The following is a 24,074-nucleotide window of genomic DNA, read 5'->3' as shown; positions in this document are numbered from 1 at the left end:
GCTGAGCAGGCTGTCAACGGGTTCCCTACAGGAACAGGAACGCTCGTGAATCTGTTTCCCGACTCATAGTCCAATAGTCTGAACCCCAGCCCAGTTAACTCGGCTTAGAGGTCAAGCTTGACAATCTCCGACAGCCCACAACATCCATTTCCCTCTCTCTCCTTCACAAAGTTTTACACGTGACACTTATTCTGTGCAGTGCAGCTTGTGTTAATTTAGAGAAATTGCAAGCCCTGCTACTCCTACCTCATGATAATTGGGATGAGCTCAGGTCTATGTGCAGCTGACACAATGGTTATTTCCTCTGCAATACTGAAGTGAATGACTTCTTCTTTGAAACTCTTGTCCTCCAGCAGTCGCTGGAGATTTTCCCTGCAACAAGAAACCAAGATTTAGTTTTTTTTGCAGATGCACAAACGCCAATGAATACACAAGAGGTGTTTCTCCATTGATTTCAGAAATTGGATTACAAACTTTATGCAAAATGCACAGTCAAAATCATCCACATTGCAGCAAACAGATTAAATATTATTCTGTCGTCAGGTCCAGGAAACCTGGCTTAGACGAGGTGCTCATCTGAATATTTGGCCAATGACAGTAGACCTGTCAACCAATCAGTATCCTTTTCACCTGGAGAATAAAATGTGATCGGATAAAATCTGGCATTCTTGCAATTGTCCACATGAGTGCGAGATTAAAAAGCTTTGACAAAATTTCTTGCTTTTCAGTAATACTTAAGGTGCTAATTTTTCCAGCTATGCCAATTCAAAAATGTTTTCACTTCACTGAACTCATTTGAATAATTGTTCAGGTACATAGGAGAGCTTGGGGATACCACAAACTCTACTTAAGTTCTCTTAACATCTGGAGAAGCAATTTTAGACATAGTAGAATTCTCTACTGACATTCTTCATTGCTTAAACCTCTGAATCTTGTGCTTAATGCTCCGCATTTTTCTGCCTCCTAATATTTGATACAGTTTCTCAAATTCCATGGGAAGCAGGGGAAATCTACAGTTAAAACTGAGGTGAAGACGAAGAGGAAATTAAAGAGAAGTTCGCAAAATCACGTGGGGTATAGACAGGGTGGATAGGGAGGAACTGTTCACACTCATAAATGGATTAAGAACAAGAGAGCACAGTCTTAAAATACTCTGAGTAAAGCAAATGTGAGGCAAGCAAAAAACATTTTCACTCAGGATGTCATTAGGGTCTGGAATGCCCTGCCTGGAAACGTGTTGGTTCAACTGAGGTATACAGGAGGTAATTGCATGGTTATTTAAACAGAAATAAAGTGTACGGTTCTAGGAAAAGATAGATCAGCACTGAGTCACGATGCTTTGAGAGCCACTCCAGACAGAATGGGTCAAATAGTTCAGAAAAGATTTACAAGGATGTTTTCAGGGTTGGAGAGTTCGAGCTGTAGGGAGAGGCTGGATAGGCTGGGGCTATTTTCCCTGCAGCATCGGAAGCTGAAGGGTGACCTTATAGAGGTTTATAAAATCAGGAAGGGCACAGATAGCACAAATAGCCAAGGTCTTTTTTCCTACAGTTGGGGTACAAAACTAGAGGACACAGGTTTAAGGTGAGAGAGAAAAGACTTAAAAGGGACCTAAAGGGCAACTTTTTCACACAGAGGGTGGTTGTGCATAGAATGTGCTGCCAGAGGACGTGGTGGAGATTGGTACAATTACAACATTTGAAAGGCATCTGGATGGGTACATGAATAGGAAGCATTTAGAGGGATACGGGTAAAATGCTTGCAAATAGGACTAGATTAGTTCTAGATATCTGGTCAGTATGGATAAGTTGGATTGAAGGATCTGTTTCCGTGCTGTACATCTTTATGACTCTATGAATAGCCTCGTTTAATACAGAAACAACTGTGTGATACTGCACCTTCCCTCTCAAAGACACAGCGTTTTGAGACTAAAGTATTGGAACACAAACACAGAATGCCACAGCAGAAACGTCTGACAGAATTGGCAGTTTGAGAACAGTTACTCTCATTTTTTTTTGAAATAGGAACCAAAACAGATATTAAATTCTCAGGTGTCTGGACGGTTGTATTATTTGGAACTCCTGGCTGTGATAAAAGTCTGCTGGAAAAACAGCCTCATGCTTATGTTGTTAGTGAAGCAAATTTCAGACATCGGTCCAAACAGGCAGGATTCCGGAGAAACAAACAAAAGCAGTGATTGCTAAAGAAACACAGCCGGTCTGGCAGCATCTGTAGACAGAATGCAGAATTAATGTTTCAAGTCCAGTGACCCTTTTCCAGGACCCAGGTTCAGCAGGTCTGGCAGCCGCTGCACAAAGAGAGGAATGCAATTAACATTTTGAGTCCAAACTGGGTTTCTCTCGGCAGATGCTACCACATCTGTTGACAAAGGAAGAGATGAGAGACAGAGTGAGAGAGACCAAGGGCGAGAGACACACACATAGAGACAAGGCAATACAGTGGATAGCATGGAGGCTCAACGGTTAGCACTGCTGCCTCGTCTGCGTGGAATTAGCACATTCTCCCCATGTTTGCGTGGATTTCTCCAGGTGCTCCGGTTTCCTCCCACAGTCTAAAAATGTGTAAATTAGGTAGATTGGCCAAGCTGAATTGCCCAAAGTCCAGGGATGTGTAATATAGGTGGTTAAGCCATGGGAAATGCAGGGTTACCGGCATGGGGTGCTCTTTGGAGGGTCGAAGAGGAGTTGATGGGCCGGCTTCCACACTGTAAGGATTCTATGATTCGTTGATAATTGTATGAAATAGCATGAGACCACAGCACAACACAGCAGCTGTCACAACCAGAACGAATGAGAGGCAGAGAGAGAAAAAAAAAGCCAGAAAAACTGGGAAGACAAAATTATACAGATAATTTTACGTTACTGAAAATTACACTTATTTTATACAAACTGTTCATCTTGTACTCCCTAAGACAATATGTATTACTAGTTTAAGGCGAAGACCCAACGCCAGCAGAGTGCAGGCTGTTTGGCAAGTGGAGGCGATCCCCGGGATAATTTGCATCACTTGATGTAGATTGACAGTTAACTGTCAGGCTTTAAACTTTAAATCAGGCAGCAGGATCCTGATTGGTCACGACATAGCCCTGAAAATCGAACCAGCAAACAGCTTTCGTGTATTTTATGAGTGGAACAAGTGCAGCAAGGTGACGTGTTCCTTCTGTCTGCAAAGATATAACATTTCACTAACCGGTGGCAGCAAACAATGCAATGGGAATTAATTTGTACTAAATAAATAATGACACCCTTCACAGAGATTTATTATAAAGGCATTAATGTTACCTGTAGGGCAGAAGGTGCGGGTGCTTGTAGGTGAGCAGACATTCCAAGGCAATTTTCTGCACATCCTGGCAATGATGGCACAGCAGCTAAAATAGGAGAGAGAGAAGTGTGAAAGAGGTTCTTAACCACAGGGAGAGACGGGCAGGGAAAGGGACAGGTAACCGAGGCATTCGGAGCTATACACTTGACTCCTACCTGCGTGTACAATTCCTTCAGCTTGGGTTCCAGGTACAGCGACCTTGGGTTAGTAAATTTTGAGAAAACTTTCAGGTGAGCGATCAGCTGCCTGTAAGGACACAGAACACGTTAACATTTGCAGAGCATGAAACAAGCTCAGGATCACTCATATCAAAACTCGATGTAACCGACAGGAGACTCAGGTAATCTTTAAAATACAACCTGCATTCTATCCCCAAACCCTCCTGGGTCTCTGTAGCAATACCAAGAACCCATCTTACAACAACTCAGTTGCTCCAATACATTCTCTTTTGATTTGTAGAACAGTCCTTTTACTCATCAAATTGCACAGCTTTTTTTTTCCTACTCGTTTTGTGGGTGTGGCTTGCTGAGCCAGCATTTATTGCCTGTCCCTAGCTGCCCTTGAGAAGGTGGTGGAGAGCTGCCTTCTTGAACCACTGCAGTCCATCTGTTATGGATTGACCCACAGTGCCATTAGGGAGGGAATTCCAAAGCTACAGAGCTGCTTGGCTTAGACAAGAGTGGCTACAAAGTTGCAGGTTCAAGTGCCAGTCCATGAGCAAGTGAATAATCCTGGCTGACATTCCAGTTTAATGCAGAGGCAGTGCCACACAGCCAGCAGTACTGTCCTCTGAACGAGATGTTGAACCAAAGTGCATTGAACCCAGAAGTTCAAAACCAATATCCCCTCAAAGCTGCGCAGTTGCTCTGAGATTTCTTCAAAGTTGTGTGTGCATTGATCACTGTGATGGGCATGCAGACGCATTGCCTTCCAGTTTTGGAAGGTGCTGCCACACACTGGCATTGGATTTGCGAATATGAAAAAAAAACTTTAAATGGAGGATCATTCCGTACAACCACAACACATACTTATACAGCTACCTTAACATTAAAAGACATTCTGCGTCTCCTCACAGAAATGCTGCAATGTGACATTAGGCAGTGGTACATAAGGAGAAATTGGAGCAGGTGGAGGTAGCTAAACCAAAAAACGTAGTTTCAAGAGGGGGCCGCCCACACAGCAAGCATTAAAATCAGGCTGCTGAAACATCAGAAATACAGCAGAGATCGCAGAAGATCACATGCTTGAAAGAAATAATGAAAGAATAAAAGGTTATCGAATACTATTTTCAAACAATTGAAAGCAGTGGTAAATTTTGCGGCAGTATCGTTTTGGAAAAAACCATCTTGTATGGCCTCAATCTGCTCCCTACTCAAAAAGCCTAGTCAGAAAACGAGCCCAATTTTAACTCTGCATCTCCTGCCAACAGAGCAACCTCTACTTTGGAAAGGAAGACCTTGGACAGCTATGGCACAACGTTTTCATGGCCTCCCCCCTCCATGCCAATGAGGTGCTTTTATAAAGTGCAGTCACTGTATCAATGTAGGATATGTAGATTTTCTCTCAAGAGGGTTGGAATATAAAAGCGGCGATGTGCTTCTGAGGCTTTATAAAGCTCTAGTTAGGCCCTATTTAGAATACTGTGTCCAATTTTGGGCCCCACACCTCAGGAAGGACATACTAGCCCTGGAGCGTATCCAGCGGAGATACACACGGATGATCCCTGAAATGGTAGGTTTAATGTATGATGAACGGCTAAAGATCCTGGGATTGTACTCATTAGAGTTTAGAAGGTTGAGGGGAGATCTAATAGAAACTTACAAGATAATGTATGGTTTAGAAGGGGTGGACGCTAGGAAGTTGTTTCCGTTAGGCGGGGAAACTAGGACCCGTGGGCACAGCCTTAAAATTAGAGGGGGTAAATTTAAAACTGAAATGCGACGACATTTCTTCAGCCAGAGAGTGGTGGGCTTGTGGAATTCATTGCCACAGAGTGCAGTGGAGGCCAGGATGTTGGATGCCTTCAAGGCAGAGATCGACAAATTCTTGATCTCAGAAGGAATCAAGGGCTACGGGGAGAGTGCAGGGAAGTGGAGTTGAAATGACAATCAGCCATGATTTAAATGGTGGAGTGGACCTGATGGGCCGAATTGGCCTTACTTCCACTTCTATGTCTTATATGCAGCAGCCAATTGTGCACAGCAAGATCCCACAGACAGAGGTTAAAGAACCAGATTATCTGTTTCCCTTTAGGTAATGGCTCATGGATAACTGTTGGGCCAAAACACTGGGGAAAACTATCCAGCAATTCTTATTTTCAACACTGGTGCAAAATTGCTTCCATTTTCAACGTTATCGCAATGTAACTCAAAGTACAGCAGATTCCTGAACTATACTTGCAGGAGTCTCTCTTCTGGACATTGCCTCATTAAATTGTGTATGCAAGATGTCAAGCAGCTCCTTGGAAACCCTCTACACACTTCACACTCACCTACATCTATTTAAAATGTTGGCAGTGTGGGGGCATCGCACTCCTCCCATCTTCTAGGACTGGAAATGTGAGTTGTGTGTGAACGTAGCCAGAAGCTGGTTCTCAAGCAACTGAGCTCCAGGTGTGCATATGACATTTCCTGGCTGAAACCCAAAGGAATACCAGGAACAGGCATGCAATTTAAACATCATGTTAGAGTGAGCGCAATTGGTAATATCTATTTGGCTGCCAGTCAATAGATCGTTCTGTGAACGCCGAATCTTTTCTATTAAAAGCTGTGCTTACATCCATAGAGCTACACAGCATTTAAAACAAAGACACTGGTTATTTCACACAACATTATATAATGTTTATGCTCCACATTAACCTCCTCCCATTTTTTCACAACATTCTTCCATTCCTTTAAACCTCTTGTTTCTCCAGCTTCCTCTCGAACATGTCCATGCTATCAAACTCAAACACACTTTGAGGTGGTGGTCTTACCACTCTTTAGGTAAAATAATGTCTTCTGAATTTCTTATTGAGTTTATTAGTAACGATTTTGCATTGACTTTATATTTGTTCTCATTGCACGTAAAGCCAAAGTCTGCTGCCCATCCCCAACTGGGAGGCGGTGGTGGTAAGGAGTCTCCTCAAACTGCTGGATTCTCTCATCAGGCTGTTCCTATGGCCCTAACTGCACAGATATGGGCTGCAACCAGATTTAGTTGTGATTACAAATGTAACAGAAACATATCCATGCCAGCTTGATTGCAAAAAGAGCAATAGTCAAGGGGTTTTTTTTTCCCTCCCCAACTCTAGACTGGCAAGAAGTGATTTATTTGGATTGTATCTATCCACATGATTTCCAAGCAATGTTTACAAAATGTTGTCTGCATTGAATGGTACCATTATTGGCAGAACATCATATAGGTCAGTTAGAAAAATCGCAAAAGGTATAGAATCACAGAATTTTACAGCACAGGAGGCCATTTGACCCATCTTGCCTGTCATAGGCTCCCAAAAGAGCTACACAGCTAGTCCCATTCTCCAGCTCCATCTCCACAGCCTTCTAATTTCATCCCTTTCAAATATATATCCAACCGAACGTTAGTATGCTTTATGTGTAAATAACCAGAAAGGAATGAGAAGCTTGCTGATGAGAAAGACACATTGGCTGAGCTCTCACAAGACCAATGTAAGAAGGCCAAATTTCAAACAACCGCATGACCACAGATGCTGGCTGGTTGAGGTGCTACCAGGCAAAGAAAGGGGCATCCCAAGCTTCTGGGTTAATTGCAAAAAGGAAGCATGGCTTGAACAAATTCTTTTTGCTTGTAGAAGCTCAGTCTCTGATCATCTTAAATTGTTGTTAACGACACTAGCAACCAATTTCAGATAATCAGTTGAGCTCTTAATGCTGTATATTTACACTTGTTGGAAGTGACATATATTCATAGGCAGTGACTCAGCCTCGACTCACCATCAGATTAACTGGTGTATTTACTGATTAGAAAAATACTTAACTTTCTGCGCAACACTCAGGGATGTCCTACAGATCTAGTCAGTTTTAAATAGATGCAGATTCTTGCAATATGAGAAAGTTCTGAAGTACTACTATAATAAGAACTTGCATTTATATCAAGCCTTTAATATAATAAGAGGAATATCACATGGGGTGTAACATTGAGGCTCTTAAGGAAAAATATCAGAAGAGTAGAAACACAGAGAAAGAGATATTAAGCATCATCCTAAAGGCAGAGAGAAGTGGAGTGGAAATTCCAGAGATGGGAACCATGCAGTTAAAGGCACAGTAGTTAGAAATCAGGAATGCAGATGTTAGAATTACTGAATAGCATATATCTGGAGGTCAGCATTGTTCAAGCAAGATACAGAGATAAGGAGATGCAAGGGCAGAGGTGGATTTAAGATAAGGTCTAGGATTTTAATATGAGTGCAATCCAGTCAATGCAGGTCAATGAGCAACAAGAGCAAATGGAACTTGGTGTGAGTTAGATATGAACGTCACGCTTCAAAACACCAGCGCATGAAGACAGAATGGCTTAAACAGTGCAACTACTTATTGACAGAGACACAGATTCAAGCACGGACTTCCCATTGTCGATGCGAGTTCACAATTGAATCAGGAGCTACTGCCCACCACTCAGAATCAATTAACTACCCAATTACTCACAACCAGCTTCAAGAAAATGCCACAAATGATTTTGCCAATGGGGAAAATAATTACAACCAGCTGTAGGCAACAGAGATTTGGACGAGTTCAGGGTTGAGGAAATGTGCCTCCTACTTACTTTACAGCTGCCCTCCTGGGCTTCTTTCCCACAGCAAACTTGGGTTCTTCAGGAGCTGCTACCTCATTGTCAACTGCATTGCACCCATCCTGCGGTTCGACAGCAGTCACATTTTCATCAGGAACGTGCTTCTTCCTGATGTCCTCAGCTGGAGCAACCAACAAATCTGCTGGGTAATATTCATTGCTAAACCAAGCAGAGAGAAGGGTCACATGTAAACACTGTTCCCTGTGTGGAAACCAAGTAGCAACCTAGATTGCTGTATGCAGGTTGGCTCCTTTCAATAAATGCACATGCAAAAAATAATTGAAGGGACATAAATAACTTGCATTTAAAAAAATTGCTGTGCACTCGAAACTTGCTGGTGGGCTAATTATGTCTTCTTTCTAAATCGGCACTGTCACAAATTAATCACCAGCCACGTGTTGCTACTCTACATGTGACTAAACACATTCGTGATTAGTAAATAAAATGAGTAATAGACACTGTTAATGTGTTCAATACTTACTCCCATAGCATGTGTTCACGAGAGTGTGACCTTGTTAAGTGTGTGCACAAATGAGAGTGCAAGTGTGAATGTATGTGTGAGCACACAGGCAGGCAAACTATGTTTTCCACAGTTTGTCAGTAAAATAATGAGATGGAAATGTGCAAGTGTAGTTTGATGGTTGAATGTTTTACTCAAGGGGCATTTTTAAAGTAAATACACACTTTCCAAGACCATTTCGCTGGGTTGTGTGTGAGGCAAGAAAATAAAACTACTGTTATCACGGCCTCATATGCCAAAAACCAGTTGCACAGCACTGCTCCAAATTACTGGCAAATCTTAACGTGGAATGCTATCTTATACTCGTAGCTGGTAACCACAGTTTTTCTTTTTCAGCAGCAAAACGAATGTCAAAGGTTAGCGAACATGAAATATTAATTCAGAGATAGCAGGAACTGCAGATGCTGGAGAATCTGAGTTAACAAAGTGAAGAGCTGGATGGACACAACAGGCCAAGCAGCATCAGAGGAGCAGGAAGGCTGACGTTTCGGGCCTAGACATGGAAAAGTCAGCCTTCCTGCTCCTCTGATGCTGCTAGGCCTGCTGTGTTCATCCAGCTCTGCACTTTGTTATCTATGAAACATTAATTGCCTTTTTCTAAAATTATTTGTTCTCAGCATTAGGCACTTAATAGGGCAACATTTATTGTCCATGCTTAGTTACCCTGAGGTCATTGGATCTCACCCTCTAACAGGAGGCTGGAGTCACAGACAGAACAGACCTAAGCATAGCACATCCCCTTCTTGGTAGCACATCACTGAATCAGTGGGATTTCAAAACAATTTGTGATCTTTACTGGCCCATATTTAGTTGTGCATTTTATTAAATCTTATCTGCCAGCTGCTTCTGATTCCCAAACCTGTCTTGCTGGTCGAGTAATGGACTTTAGTTTATTATTCTCTGGTCACATTCTATACAGCCACGAGCTGACTCCCAGCTCTCAAAGTGTCTGGAAAGATAAATCTACTAGGATTATGCCAAATGCATCGAGACGTGTAAAGCTGTATCTTGACTTACTTAATAAATCTTAGAAGCAAAGGAGAGAGCTCGCGTGACCGAGGTTCTACTCTGTCAGCAAAGTCACTCATTGCTTTCCAAAGCAGGAAACGGAAGTTGGTGCGATCTGTCCTCTCACTGGATTTACTCGCCAAGTGGAGCTGGTCTTGGTACAATCCTCTGATTATACTTGGCAGAATACTCTGAGTGTCCGATAGGATGCTGACTTTCAGTTCCTCTCCCAATTCACATTTCAAATTCTTCTCTGGTTAAAACAAAACGTAGTTCATATTAAACACAAATTCAAAGATGTTCTGTAGAAGAATCATACCGAACTCGAAATATCAACTCTGTTTCTCGCTCCACAGATGCTGCCTGGCCTGATGAGTTTTTCCAGCACACTGTTTTCATCGAAAGAACATATGTTTGATTGTTGGATGTCCATTGTATCATCTATTAATATTTGTAAGAACTTAAGGAAAATTATGGATTTGGAGTCACGAACATGTCTAGAAAACTCGCCTGCGTGGATATTCTATGGCATATCTATTTATAGACTGTATTAATCGTAACTAGATATTTACAGGAAAATGATGTGGTGGTATTGTCACTGGACTCTGAGACATGAGATCAAATTGAACCTTGGTACCTGGTAGTAATGACTGTGAAACCACCAGATAGCCATCATCAAACCACTGGAACGGCACGGTGGCTCAGTGGTTAGCGCTGCTGCCTCACAGTGCCATGGACTGGGTTCGATTCCACGCTTGGGCAAATGTCTGTGTGGTGTTTGTACATTCTCCCTGTGTCTGCGTGGATTTCCTCTGGGTGCTGAGGTTTCCTCCCACAATCCAAAGATGTGCAAGTTAGGTGGATTAGCCAGGCTAAATTGCCTGTAGTGTTCAGGGATATGTAGATTATGGGGATGGATCTGGGTGGGATGCTCTGAGCATCCGTGTGGACTTGTTGGGCCGAAGAACCTGTTTCCACACTGTAGGGATTGTATGAACTCTAAACCATCTCATTCACTTATGTCCTTTAGGGAAAGCAATCCACTGTCCTTCTCTGTTCTGGCCTACATGCAACTCAAAATTAACATCAATGTGGTTGACTCAACTTTCTTTTTAATTCACTTGTGGAACATGGGCATTGCTGGCTATGCCAGTACTTATTATCCATCCCTGGTTGCCCTTGAGAAGAAGGTGAACTGCATTCTTGACCTGCTGCAGTCCATGTGCTATAGGTTGAGCCACAATTCCCTTAGGGAGGGAATTTTGACCCAGCAACAGTGAAGTTATGGTGATAGGTTTTCAACTCAGGATGGTGAGTGGCTTGGAGGGGAACTCGCAGGAGGTGTTGTTTCTATGTATTTTCTGCCCTTGTCCCTGTAGGAAGAGGTGGTCGTGGGCTGGAAGCTGCTGTTAAGCATCTCTGTGAATTTCTACCCTCTGAAATGCCTTAGTAAACTCCTCAACTCCATCAAACCACTGAAGTCCATTACCAGGACTGCGGGTGTAACTAAACATATGCCCACACACACCCCCACCCCCACACACGGGCTGCAAAGGTTCAAGAAGACAGCTCACAACCACCACTATCTCAAGGAAAATTAGCGATGGGCAACAAATGCTGGTCCAGCCAGCAATGCTGATACACTATCAGAGGCTTAAAAAAAGGCCGTTTGAAGGTTACGTGCACCATAGCACGTGCCTATTCTACACGGCAGCACACACCTATTCTACTCCACCTACCATTTGTCAAAATCTGTCCACTTTTGCCTTGAAAATGAGAAAGCTGGGCAAAGAGCTGGAGCCTAGAGCAGTTACAACAACTCTCCGAGTGATCTTGGCAGCTTCAAACCTATAAACCTTAGTGATTAAGACCAGTAAAAAAACACGACCACTGGGTGTGCTGCACTTTGAGATGGTGCGAGAACAGAAAGAGGCATCAATGCTCCCTAATAAAACACTGCTCTTCAGACAGGATAATTAACTTCCACATGAGTTCACCCTTTATTGCCTTCTAATTAGGCTGTTAACCATAAATGGGTTGTTTCACTATCACAACAAAACAATGCTATTTACTCCCATCTGGGATAACATTCTTTCAGCCGTAGTTTTCAAACCAAAGGTCTCATCTGATGACACTGTGCTAAAGAGGAGCTCGGGAGTGCTGTACAGTACCCAAGCCAATATTCATCCCCAACCATAACATAATAGAAACACAGGAACTATGAGCTGGAGTAGACCATTAAGCCCTTCGTGCCTACTCAACATTCATGCTGACCCTCTATCGCAATGACATATTCCTGCTTTCTCTCCATATCCCTTGATACCTTCAAAATCTAAACATCAACCGATCTTTTTCTTGAATATATTCAGTATTCTGATCTTGAAAGCCTTTGTCGGTAGTGAATTCCACAGGCTGGCCACCGTCTGACAGGGTCAGGCCTAATCTGCATGCTGAGAACCCTGGTTTGAGACTCCCCGGCCAGGGGAAATATCCTCAGTCTAGTCTGTCCAGTCCTGTTAGAGTTTTATAAGTTCCACTCATATCCACATCCTTCTTCTAAATTCAGGTGAATAAAGATCCAGTCAAACCAGACTCTCCTCGTAGGACTGTACTGTCATTCCCGGAAACAGCCTCGTGAGCTTTCACTGCCCTACCACTATGGCAAGTATAGCTTCTCCTACATAAGGAGGCCAAAACTACAGACAATACTCCAGGTGGGGTCTTAACAAAGCCTTGTACAACTGCAGTGAGACATTCCTACTCTGATCAGTTTAGGTGGTCACTACCACATAGCTGATGGCAGGATCTTGCTTTTCACAAACTTGTCGCCGCATTTTCTACAATACAACAGCCACTACAAAATTCAGAACTACTTCAGTGGCTTTGAAGCACTCTGGACATACTGAGATGGTGAGAAGAGCTACAGAAATGCAAATCTTTCTACCTGCGGTGTGATGTTCTTCTTTACAAAGCACTAGTAAATTCTCTGACTTGTGTAACGAGAGCTCAATTTATGTATTAACATCATTGAAACTACAGCGGAAATCTATGAAAATGTGGATGCTGGGGGTCTAGGAAGTGCTATAATCCCAGCTGATGCTACTACTGGAAACAAGTCAGATCCCAGAGGGAAACCTGGTTTGGTAGATCATAGGCTCAACTTTTATAATTTGGGTACTATAGTGATTAGTCACAGAATATGTTTGCAAGAGCCTGGGATAGCGTGGAAAGACAATGTCATAAACCGCAAACCAGATTAGGTTCTCTCCAACTCTCTTCGAGCCACAGGCTAACTTAATGACTCTTCTATGACTATTTTGAGTTTGCTAAAACATTTTAGTTTTATTTACCTGTAAAATGAGCTGCCTGGTCCAGATGCTCATAATAAATACGCCAGAATGCTTTACTTTCCATCCCACGAGCATGAGAACTGGAAGAAGAAGATGGCACAAAATTTTCAAATTATAAAAAATTAACTTATTTCTAGGATTATCTGGAGGTCTAGGGGGTATATTTTTAAGATGAGAGGAGAAAAATTTAAAAAGGACCTGAGGAACAACTTTTTCACACTAGGTACGGTTCGTATGTGGAATGAACTGCCACTGGAAATGGAAGATGCAGGTACAACTACAGCATTTGAAAGACATTTGGGCAGGTACATGAATAGGAAAGGTTTAGAGGGATACGGGCCAAATGCAGGCAAGTGGGACTAGTTTAGTTTGGGAAACATGGTCAGGAAGGGTCTGTTTCTGTGTTGTACAACTATATGACTCTATAACACACGAGTTTATACCAAATACTTTTAAAGTCAGTTGATCAAACTTGATCTCTCATACTGAATTCAAAAATAATACATGAAGACAACACCAATTTGGATAGAACAGATACTGAACAAAACACCAACTTTCAGATCGCATCATCTTTACCTCCCATACCTGAAAAATCAAGAGTTTATTTTAAAATTCCTATTTTGGACCCCATATGGATTATCAGCATCAAGCACAGAATCCAACTTTTCCATTTTATTAAATGTACAATGTAAATTACTTTTCAGTTTTGTTTTGAATTATCAATTTATTGTCTCTTTATCAAATACATCATGTATACAGTAACTTATGGCATACTTACACAACTAATTCAACCACTGGGTCCCACAGTGCACTGAAGTTTATATAAAGCATTCCTATCAAATACTGAAGAGGAACCTGGAAAAGGGAATACAGATCAGTGAAGAAGAGCACTGAACATTCAGCACAGCCACAAATCCATTGATAATATTCATTACATACGAACTGAGGAAGAATTTCTTTCAAATTTTCTACCCCAACGAACTGTGGACGCTCTATCAGAGATTAATAGATTTCCGGATATTAAACATACCATGGCAAACAGGGATAGCATAAGAAACATGACACTGATGTAGAAGATCAGCCATGATCTAGGTGAATGGCATCACAGGCTTGATGGGCCAAACAGTTTATTCCTGCTCTATTTCCTATGTTCCAAAACTTGGGTTTACACACCAACCTCCTTGGCATTTAGCAAAAAGGTAAACTGTTAAAATGAGAGACTTTGTTGTTAATTGCTCACGTCCATTCCATTGATTAAGCTAGTGTCTTTTGCCCATCTCTGGTTACCTTGAGAAGGCACTGTCTTCTTGAACCACTACCGTCTGTGGGGTTTAGGTGCATTCACAGTACTGTTAAGGAGGGAGACTCAGCATTTTAACCCAGTGACACTAAAGGCCCAGATATATTTATAAATCAGGATGGTGAGTGGTTTGGACAGGTACTTACAGGACCTTGCCTTCCTATGCTGCCCTTGTCCTTTAACTGAGAGAGGTCACAGGGTCTGGAAGGTTTTGTTGACAGAATCTTGGCGAATACCTGCAGTGCATTTAGCAGATGGTACAAACTCCAGTGGTGGAGGGAGTTGACAATGAAGGTGATGGTTAGATACCAGTCTAGAGGGATGCTTTACCCTGGGTGGTGTTGAGCTTGAGTACTGTTGGAACTACACTTACCACCGCAAAAGGAGGATATTCCATCACACTCTTGACTTGTGTCTTATGGATGGCGAAAATTCATCACTTAGTACATCAATTAATGTACAAGCCCCAGCCTTTGCTTTTTTCTTGTAGGAACCGTATTGGTCCAGTTCAGTTTCTGGTCAATGGTAATCCACAAGGACGTTGATAATGGGGGATTCAGCAATGGTAATGCCATTGAGTGTCAAAGACAGATGGTTAGGTTTTCACTTATTTGCGTGGAAATTGTGTGGCATGAATGTTACTTGTACAAAGCTTTTCACCTTTCATCCATCATTCATTCATCAGGACAAAACCAAAGAATGCCAAAGTTTGTTCTGCAAGACAAGCAGCTTTGGCAACATAACTCTCTTTACAGCAAGATTCAAATTCAGTACCACCAAGCAACTAGTGAACTTCTTTGTGAGTTATAATCTCCAATTATCTCAATCCAAATACTAACATGTGGTTAAGATTGAATTCTATTGAAGCAAATGTCCAAAACAGAAATTAAAAAAACAACTGGAAACGCATGCTGGAAATCTTGGGCAACAAACAAAAAATGCTAGGACTGTAACTAGGTCAATTTAACATGATTTCAGAGAAAAAGTGCATTTATGCGTCAAGTGTAATTCTTCATCAATTGCAGGAGTCTAGGGTCAAAATGTTCACCTATTCATTATCTTTCTGGGTGCTGGTGTCTCTGCATTTCCATTATTTCCAAAGAAAAAAGTCAGCACAGGACCAGACTCAGATAAGCTCAAGCAGCTACCAATGTTATTTTAGCCAAGGCATGCGTGCCACGCTTACTAAATAAAAACCTAAATAAAAAAAAGAACTGCAGATGCTGTCAAATAGGAACAAAACAAAGTTGCAGGGAAAGGTCAGCAGGTCTGGCAGCATCTGTGAAGGGCAAAAAGAATTAATGTTTTGGGTCTGGTGACCATTCCTCAGAACCATGTTTACTACTTTGCTCGTTTAAGTCCAATGATTTTCAACATTTGTTAATGTTTAAACTGGGGAATATAAAAGAGCTGCCCTATTCCCTACCTCATCATATGGTCCCTCAGGGATACACGGCTGTACCAGATCGTGCCTTAGCTTCCTCAGGTGCAATAGCTTCTCTCTGTAGTCATGAACAGTTGCAGGGACAAGTTCAGCTTGCAGTAAGATGGCAAAGACAGACTGAAGATCTCCATCGCCCTCATCCTGTACAAATAAACAAACAGCAATGCTTGAACATTGATGATAACCCTGTGATTCGACCATTTCAGAAGTCCATTTCCAGCACAATCTTTGTCCATCTTTCACCATTATAAATTCCTACTTCCACAGTTATAATTGAAACCATGCAAGTAAATAAATTACACTGTCCTCACCCCTGTCACTGAAAGAGGTGCGGGCCACATTTTTTGCTGACGCGTCAATCTAATTCTCTGTAAACAATATGTCTAAAAGAACCACCAGGCAGATTTCTATATACAAGCAGGGTATGATCCAAAAAAGAGCTGCTTCAATTTTGGCAAATATGCAAATCCAAACTCTGGATTTTTCTTTGAAGGAATCATTAAAATTGGAGATTGAAGAATTGGCTTGTTTTCATGTTTTTTTTTGCATTGCTTAATTTAGAATGTTGTGGATTGTCTCAGCTGCCGTCATGAAATTTGATACATCTATCAAAATGTCAGCAACGCTTTTAGAGCAGGTTGTTGGACGTGGATTAATCTGAAGTTTTCCTCGGTAAAATGGAGACGCTTAATATATTTTAAAGCTTTGTAACTAGAGTATCAAGCAGACAGGGATATGTCACAAAGGAGATTTGCTGAGACCGGGGGGGGGGGGGGGGATGGAGGAGGGGAGGAGACTTATCTGATGACCAAACACCAGCTGGCCCAAGTGACTAGTTTCTGTGCTTCAACTTTTATCTTTTTGTTTAAACATAATGATTGCCATTATCTTGCATACAGAGTAAATGCAAGAAATGTCATACCTCGACTCTTTTCCGTAGCCACACTTCAAAATGATTCATAATCCTCAGTGTGAGAAGCCGCACCTGTTTCACAGAAAGTTTACAGACAATCAAGTGAACAGTAAAATGCAAGACCATGAAGAAGGGTCAAGGCCCGAAACGTCAGCCTTCCTGCTCCTCTGATGCTGCTTGGCCCAGTGTGTTCACCCAACTACACACCTTGTATGTCTCAAACTGTCAATTAATTTGCTCATTGAGAAATTAATGCCTTGCTTCTTTATCACAACCATTACTATTCTCTTTTCTTTTTGTTCCATGACATGTTTGTCATTTAATCTTCTCCTGCTCTCTAACTAATCCCTAGCCTTCCTTTTTGTTTTATCTGACCATGTCCCTGTTGCAAAAGCATTCAAGCATCACAGTTTCACCTCTCTACGGTTTCAAACAGGAGACATCTTCAATCCGAAACATTAACTCGATCTTTCCATCCACAGATGCTGCCAGACTGGATGTGTTTCTCTGGAATTTTCTGTTTTGATTTCAAATCTCTAGCATCTGCAATATTTTACTTTTATACTGGCAGATCTTGGTCAAATTGGAGAAGCATTGAAAAAATATTTTTGCCTTTAAAAATGCAGATTTCACAAGAAAGACTAAATGATAAATGGATGACAGCATTGCTGCGGTTGATAACAGCCATAAACATCCCTCCCACCTACAGTTCTTTGAAGACTTGTTTTTGGGAGTATGCACACTTGCTAGTGGTGAGCTATCACCTTGAACATTCCAGTTCTCGCAGTGTCGGAACATTCACAATACTGTGAAGGGAGGGGGATCCAGGATTTTGAGAAATCAGGACAGCAGGAACAGTGATATAATTCCAAGTCAGGTCAGTGAGTGTGGGTTTGGAGAGGAACTTTCGTCTGGTGGTGCTCCAATTTGTCTGCTGTCCTGGTCCTTCCAAGGTGATAGAGGATCTGGGTTCGAAAGGTGCTGCCAGGGCCCTGCTGAAAGGGCAGCACGGTGGCTCAGTGGCTAGCACTACTGCCCCACTGCGCCAAGGATCCGTGTTCGATTCCAGCCTCGGGTGACTGTTTGTGTGGAGTTTGCAAATTCTCCCTGTGTCAGCGTGTGTTTCCTCCAGATGTTCCAATTTCCTCCCACAGACCAAAGATGTGCAGGTTGGGTGGATCGGCCATGCTAAATTGCCTGTAGTGCCTAGGGATGTTTAGGTTAGCTGGGTTAGACATGTGAAATGCAGGGGTAGGGGAATGGGTCTGGCTGGGATACTCTTCGGAGGGGTGGTGTGGACCTTTTGGGCCGAATGGCCTGTTTCCATTCTGTAGGGATTCTATCATCTATGATTCTGTGAATAAAGCCCAAATGAATGCTGCAGTACATCTAGTAGATGGTACACTTTGCTGCTACTATGCATTGGTGGTAGAGCGTGTGAACGTTTAAGGTGAGATATAGGACACGATTTCAACATCAGAGAGACTATCTGCAATTTCGTTAATTAGTTTAACACGAATATTAATCGAACTAATGGTCCACTGCAGTACTCAGGGAGTGCTTCACTATCAGAAGTGCTGCATCTTGGGCAAGATAGTAAAACGAATAATTATGTGCATCTCCCTGACTCAGAGAGCAAGAATATTCTTCCTGGTGTCGCCCTGGCATACTCACCTCACCACCAACAACACAAACCAAGGTAAACTGGCCATCTAGACACTGCCTCTGCCGTCTTGAGGTTACAATCTATGACAGCTTTCTACATAATATTGACTGCACTTCAAAAGCAGTCAGTGGCCATGAGGCAGTTCAGACTGCCCTGTAGATATGGAAGCGGTTTGCATATTAGTGCAAAACCACATTCCAAGGACAAAAGATGATTCTAATATGGACTGTCAACCTAAAATACCGGTAACATAAAATACCTTGGAAAAAGCTGCGGAAAGATTTGGCCGAAGTTCTCTGAACAGGTCAAGCAGAGAGTCTTGCGAAAGTAGATCACTGTAGCCACATAATGCTAACCGAGTGTAGTAGAGATCACCCAGCAAGAGAGCAGAGGGGTTAGATGGTGACTTCCTGCAAAAATGAAAACAAGAGTAAAAACAGTTGGCCTGATAGGTCGAATCCATCACTTTGCTTTATGAACAACATTTTACAAAAAACACTAAACAATGTCCTGCTTCAATGTGCACCTCAATTTAACGCACTGTTACAGCACATCATTAATATGTTTCACTGAAACAGCAAGTATCAAGTTATGCAAACACTGCACTTGTTTCCCTGGAACACCAGCAGACGTATGGCAGCAGCTCATCACCATGGGTAATCACTGATCATTTTGGCTCCATAAACTCTCAATCACAAAACAAAAGATCATTGGTCTGCACAGTTTTCAAGCCATGTCACAATTTATGATAAAATACTTACTTAATCAAATTCCTCACACATTCCACTGGAAGAATGCGGAGGACATCTGATGATTCGGTCAGACTCAAAATGGTGCTGACTGCTTGACGAGCAACAAACATCGATCCTATCAAAACAAGAGGGGCTCTAGTCATTGACAGCTCACTCCAGAAATAATGGTCTCTGGATCCAAAGAGATGGTTTGTCAAGATCACAGCACAGCAAACAGCATGGTGACCTAACTTAGCACATCCAACGCAACTTTTCCATCACAACATATTGGATGCTTCTGCCAGGACTATAGGGATTTGCCTCCAATTTTATTACTTAGCACTGGTCATTCCGGGAAATAATTAGCATTTATCAGCTTCTCCTCAGACACGGCAGGGAAAGCATGTGAGAGCGCGAAGAAAAGAGAGAGACAGACCAGGGAAGGGAATGAAAATGTGAGCAGAGTGTGAAAATGAACAAACATGCACAAGGGGAAGTGGGAATCAAAGAGGGGTAGAGAGAGTGCATGCTGGGAAGGAGGAGAGCAAGAGAGAGAGAGTATGTCAGCAAGAGTGAGCGCAAGTGAGCGAGAAATAAGGTTTGGATTTATACAACTTCTTTTAAAACTTCAGCACTCTTCAAAGAAAGCTTTATAGCAAACAATGAAATTTAGAAAATAAATGGTTGAAATGCTATAAAACAACCCACCCCAATGTCAGAGAAGTGCACTGACCTTCATCAACGGTATCAGTTTCCTTTAGGGTTGTCAGTAGCCAGTTAAAAAATGACTGAACCTGGGCCAACACCTTCTCTGTTTGCATAGGCCTATGTGAAAAATTGGAATGATGCCAGTTGTTAAAAGAATAAAGTACTGCAGATATAAAGCAAAATAGGAAAACTGGGGCAATGCATCACTGATGATGAAAGAGACAGTTCAAGTTGCAGCCTACACAGCCCAGCGCATTATTCAATTAACTCGGCACTGTCACACCAAAGTTACTGAATAAGTCAAAACGTCAGCACTGCACCATTGGGAGCCATGAATCATGCTAATGACCTTTGCAAAACTTGCATTCCATTATTAAAATCAACCCAGAGGATCCTCATAAAGCCTCACAGTATAGGAGGGAATCAGAAAGAAAAGCAGAAAATGCTGGACATAACCCGCTGATCCAGCAGCATCTACGACAGGAATAAAAAGTTAACATTTCGTGTCAATGACCTTTTCTCAGGAGGTTTTCTGCTTTTAGTTCATATTTCCAGCATTTGCAGTATTTTCCTTTTGCGATAAAGCAACCACTTGGTCCATCAAGCTTGGGGAAGCTCTTTTAGTGAGAGATCTTGAATTTATTTCTGCAGCCAGCTTCTCCCCACCCTTAAAACTGCGAATTCATCCTCCAGATGTACAGGCCCCAAATGACCTTTAGAAATTCCCATGGAATGTGATTCCACTATTTCCATTTTGGAGACCAAGTCCAAAAAATTAATGGCCCTCTGTGAAACAAATTCTTTCCGGCTTCTCTTTCTCCCAATTATTTTAAATCCATCATGCCTGGCTACCAATCCACAAGCTAGAAGAAATAAGTTAAGCAAGTGAGGAACAAGATTTTAGTCTATTAAGCCTGCTCTGCCATTTGATACGATCATGGCTAATTGAAAACTTGCATTCCCATTTACCCATACAATCCACATAACCCTTTACTCTAGTGGTAGTCAGAAATCTATCAGTCTCTACATCAAATATACCCAAAGACTGAGCTTCCACACACCTCTGGCCAAGTTAATTCAAATATTCACAACTCTGAGGAAATAAATCTCTCCTCATCTTCGTTCTAAATGCCCGTTCCCCACCTTATTCCAACTTGTGCCCAACCAGGGGAAACATTTTACCTGCATTCACCCTAATTAAGGACAGATTAGACAGATGATGCTTGTTTTCTCTAAAATTTAGAGTTCAAGGGGTGATCTGCTTAAAATCCTCAAGGTACTAGCAGGAAAAGACAGAACTGAAAATGATTTTTTTCAATGAGTGGGGATTCTACAACAAGGCGGAATAGTCTGAGAATTATGGCCAGGCCATTTAGGAGAGATATTAGGAAGCACTTCTACACACAAAAGGCGATAGAGGTTCGGAACCCTCTTCCACATATGGATGCAGGATCTGCTGCTAATTTTAAATCTGAAATAGGTAATGTTTTGTTAAGCAAAGATATTAAAGGATTAGATCCAAAGGCAGGTATACAGAGCTAGGTTGCAGATCAGTCACCATCTCATTGAAAGGTGGAACAGGACTGAGGGACTGAACTGTTTTTTTGTTCCTGTCTATTCCTCTAAGTATTTGGTAGGTTTCAATGAGGTTACTTTATTCTTTGAAACTGTAGAGAATACAGGCCCAGTTTTCCCAATCTCTCCTCATAGAACAATCTTGTTAACAAGTCTAGCGAATCTTTGATACAATCATCCCTCAATCACAATAATGTCCTCCCAAGGTAAGGAGGCCAATTCTGTACATTGTACTCCAGTTGCGGTCGGACCAAAATCCAACACAAATGAAGCAAGTATTTCCTCCTGTGTTGAAGTCCTCTTACCATAAAGGGCTCTAACAATCTATCAGGCTTCCTAATAACTTGCTGTCCCTGCTGTTAGCCTTTGGTGATTCATTGACAGGGATAGTTCCTTTGCACACTTACACTTTCCAATCTCTCACCATTTAAGAAATACTTAAATGGCAGGAGGGCTGCATGTGCAGAGGCACAAAGGGACCTAGATATTGCTGTCGATAAGTCACCAAAGGGCAACTTGTAGCTGGTGCAAGCATCTTTACTCTACTAAAACCCATCACTGCCTCAAACACCTCTAATAAATCTCCTCAATCTCCTTTTCTCCAGGGAGAATAATCCCAGCTTCATAATCCACAACTCAACTCCCTCAACCTGAGTACCAGCTGGTAAACCTCCTCATCACTTGCTTCAAGACCTTGATATCTTCGCTAAAGCGTGGTGTTTGGAGGTGGACAAAATACTCCAGTCAAGTCCTAGCCAGTGATTTGTAATGGTCTGGTATGATTTGCTTGTTATCGTATTAAGTATTGCTACTTACAAAGCCAAGCATTATATCGGCATTCATAGCCATCTTATCGATTTGCCCGACAACTGTCAAGAATTGATGAATAACACCCTCGGATGCCTCCACTCCTGTAACCCTCTCCTTTCAAAACAGTATCATTTAGAGTCAAAAATGAGAGATGCTACAATCCGCTGAATTAAAGGCAACGTCAGCCTTTGACCAGAGTCAGGTACTGCGTTCTAGGTGACAGACAGCTGTCGATATTACTAACTTGACAATGAGGTAAGAAAACCAATGTAAGTCTTTTCCTTGACAATTGGTTTATTTACAGAATGCAGCCTCTCGTATATTGGCTTCCTACTTACTAACTGACAGTGCCTAGCTGTCTTTCCTTACAAGATGGTCTGTCGGAACACTATTTGTGACGGATTTTTTTTTTCCCCCCGTGTAATCAGCTCTCCCAAGCAGCACACGACAAATGTTGGTCCAGATTTCCCTGGACAAGACGGTCTTGACATATCTTATAAAGGATGAGGTGGAAAGCTCCATAACTATGTTGATTCAAGTTGTGGATGAGGAAGGAGATGATGACACATATAGATGAAGAGTCAATGTTCGTTTCAGGATTGACCGACCTCAGTGTTTGCTGTAACCCGCCTTCCTATTCTACTTCTTACATTTGGTCTATTTCTTGATTACTGCTTTCTTTTGTCTCTTGCTCGGGCTTGTTGCTTCAGGTCTAGCTTTCCTGCTCCTCTGATGCTGCTTGGCCTGCTGTGTTCATCCAGCTTCACACCATGTTATCTCATAAATTTTGTGGTCTTGGGATTCTAAACTATGCCTGAGACCAGAAGCTAAATCCAGTCCCTAAGCCTGATCAGCTATGTTATCACACTGTGCTCAAGTTAACTAATCAGTGACCAGTGCACTTATAACTCTCATGTGAATTCAACATATCATTTACACCCTAATTCTATGTACCTGTGTAACAGATAGGTTAGGGTTCTTCTGACACAGTGGTGGCATCACTACCTGTGGGCCAAAAGGCCTGGGATTTTACTCCCACCTTCTCCAGACATGTGTCATCTCTTAGCTGGTCTGATCGATTAAAAATATCTAACAGCTATGGGTTGCCTGCTGTCTCCACTTGACATAATCTAACTAAACAGGCTCAGAATTTGACAGCGATACTAACTGGGCTGTCAAACAAGTTCATGAAGAACAAATGCACTGAAGTCCACCCTTTGCTTTCAAAGTTAAAAACGCAAACAAAATCATTTTCCCAACCTGATATGGGGAAGAATGACGAGTGCAGCCCAGATATGTGCAAGATCCAATCTCCTTCCAGCTTCAGGTATGTGCAGCAAAGACAGGATGAAATCTAACACCAAAGTAACTGATCCACCATTCTCCACTCCGCTGGAAGCCTTTTCATCAATAAAATGAGAACTGGAAAATGTTTATTAAAAATTTTTGATGAGTAGGCAGAACAAGAATAAATATGCAATGTTCAGGTTCCAGACATTTACCCATTTCGAAAATTACACTTTAGATCAATAAATTATTCCTGAATCTGTCAAGAAACCAGTCTGAAAGCTTGTGCTTTCAGTTCACAAGTCGCCTCCATTCAGTTTCCTTCATTTCAGCCTTTTAGTAAATGTTTCTATCTCCCTTTACCTTATGTGATTGCCTAGTTTTCTTTCAGAAATGTCTAGGCTACTTGCCTCAATCACATTCAGTCACAGCAAGTTTCACATTCCAGTCACTTTATGGGTTAATAAGACAAGAATTCTCTCATTGGAGTTACAAGTAACTATCTTATATTGATGGCCCCTAGTTTTGCATTGTCCCATAAACAGAAACATTTTCTCCACATCATAAACTAAACCACTGCCAACACTGGAAACCTGAATTAAAAACAAACT

At 41.9% G+C, this 24,074-nt stretch overlaps 1 protein-coding gene across 1 annotated transcript in view; it reads right to left on the bottom strand.

The window, feature by feature from the left end:
• utp20 (UTP20 small subunit processome component) overlaps window positions 1-24,074 on the bottom strand; it is a 122,917-nt gene that overhangs the window by 78,639 nt on the left and 20,204 nt on the right. Inside the window, exons 13-25 of the mRNA XM_048548877.2 lie at window positions 23,437-23,598; window positions 19,817-19,908; window positions 19,114-19,219; window positions 18,612-18,762; window positions 16,696-16,758; window positions 15,756-15,914; window positions 13,808-13,884; window positions 13,030-13,109; window positions 9,689-9,932; window positions 8,125-8,310; window positions 3,498-3,588; window positions 3,303-3,388; window positions 247-372 (exon numbers count right to left, since the gene is read on the bottom strand). Coding sequence (XP_048404834.1) covers window positions 247-372; window positions 3,303-3,388; window positions 3,498-3,588; window positions 8,125-8,310; window positions 9,689-9,932; window positions 13,030-13,109; window positions 13,808-13,884; window positions 15,756-15,914; window positions 16,696-16,758; window positions 18,612-18,762; window positions 19,114-19,219; window positions 19,817-19,908; window positions 23,437-23,598 — 1,623 coding nt within the window. The remainder of the gene's footprint in view (window positions 1-246; window positions 373-3,302; window positions 3,389-3,497; window positions 3,589-8,124; window positions 8,311-9,688; window positions 9,933-13,029; window positions 13,110-13,807; window positions 13,885-15,755; window positions 15,915-16,695; window positions 16,759-18,611; window positions 18,763-19,113; window positions 19,220-19,816; window positions 19,909-23,436; window positions 23,599-24,074) is intronic.

This window comes from Stegostoma tigrinum, chromosome 18 (genome assembly GCF_030684315.1).
Source record: "Stegostoma tigrinum isolate sSteTig4 chromosome 18, sSteTig4.hap1, whole genome shotgun sequence".
Taxonomy (NCBI): domain Eukaryota; kingdom Metazoa; phylum Chordata; class Chondrichthyes; order Orectolobiformes; family Stegostomatidae; genus Stegostoma; species Stegostoma tigrinum.
This window is presented reverse-complemented; position numbering and strand designations above follow the sequence as displayed.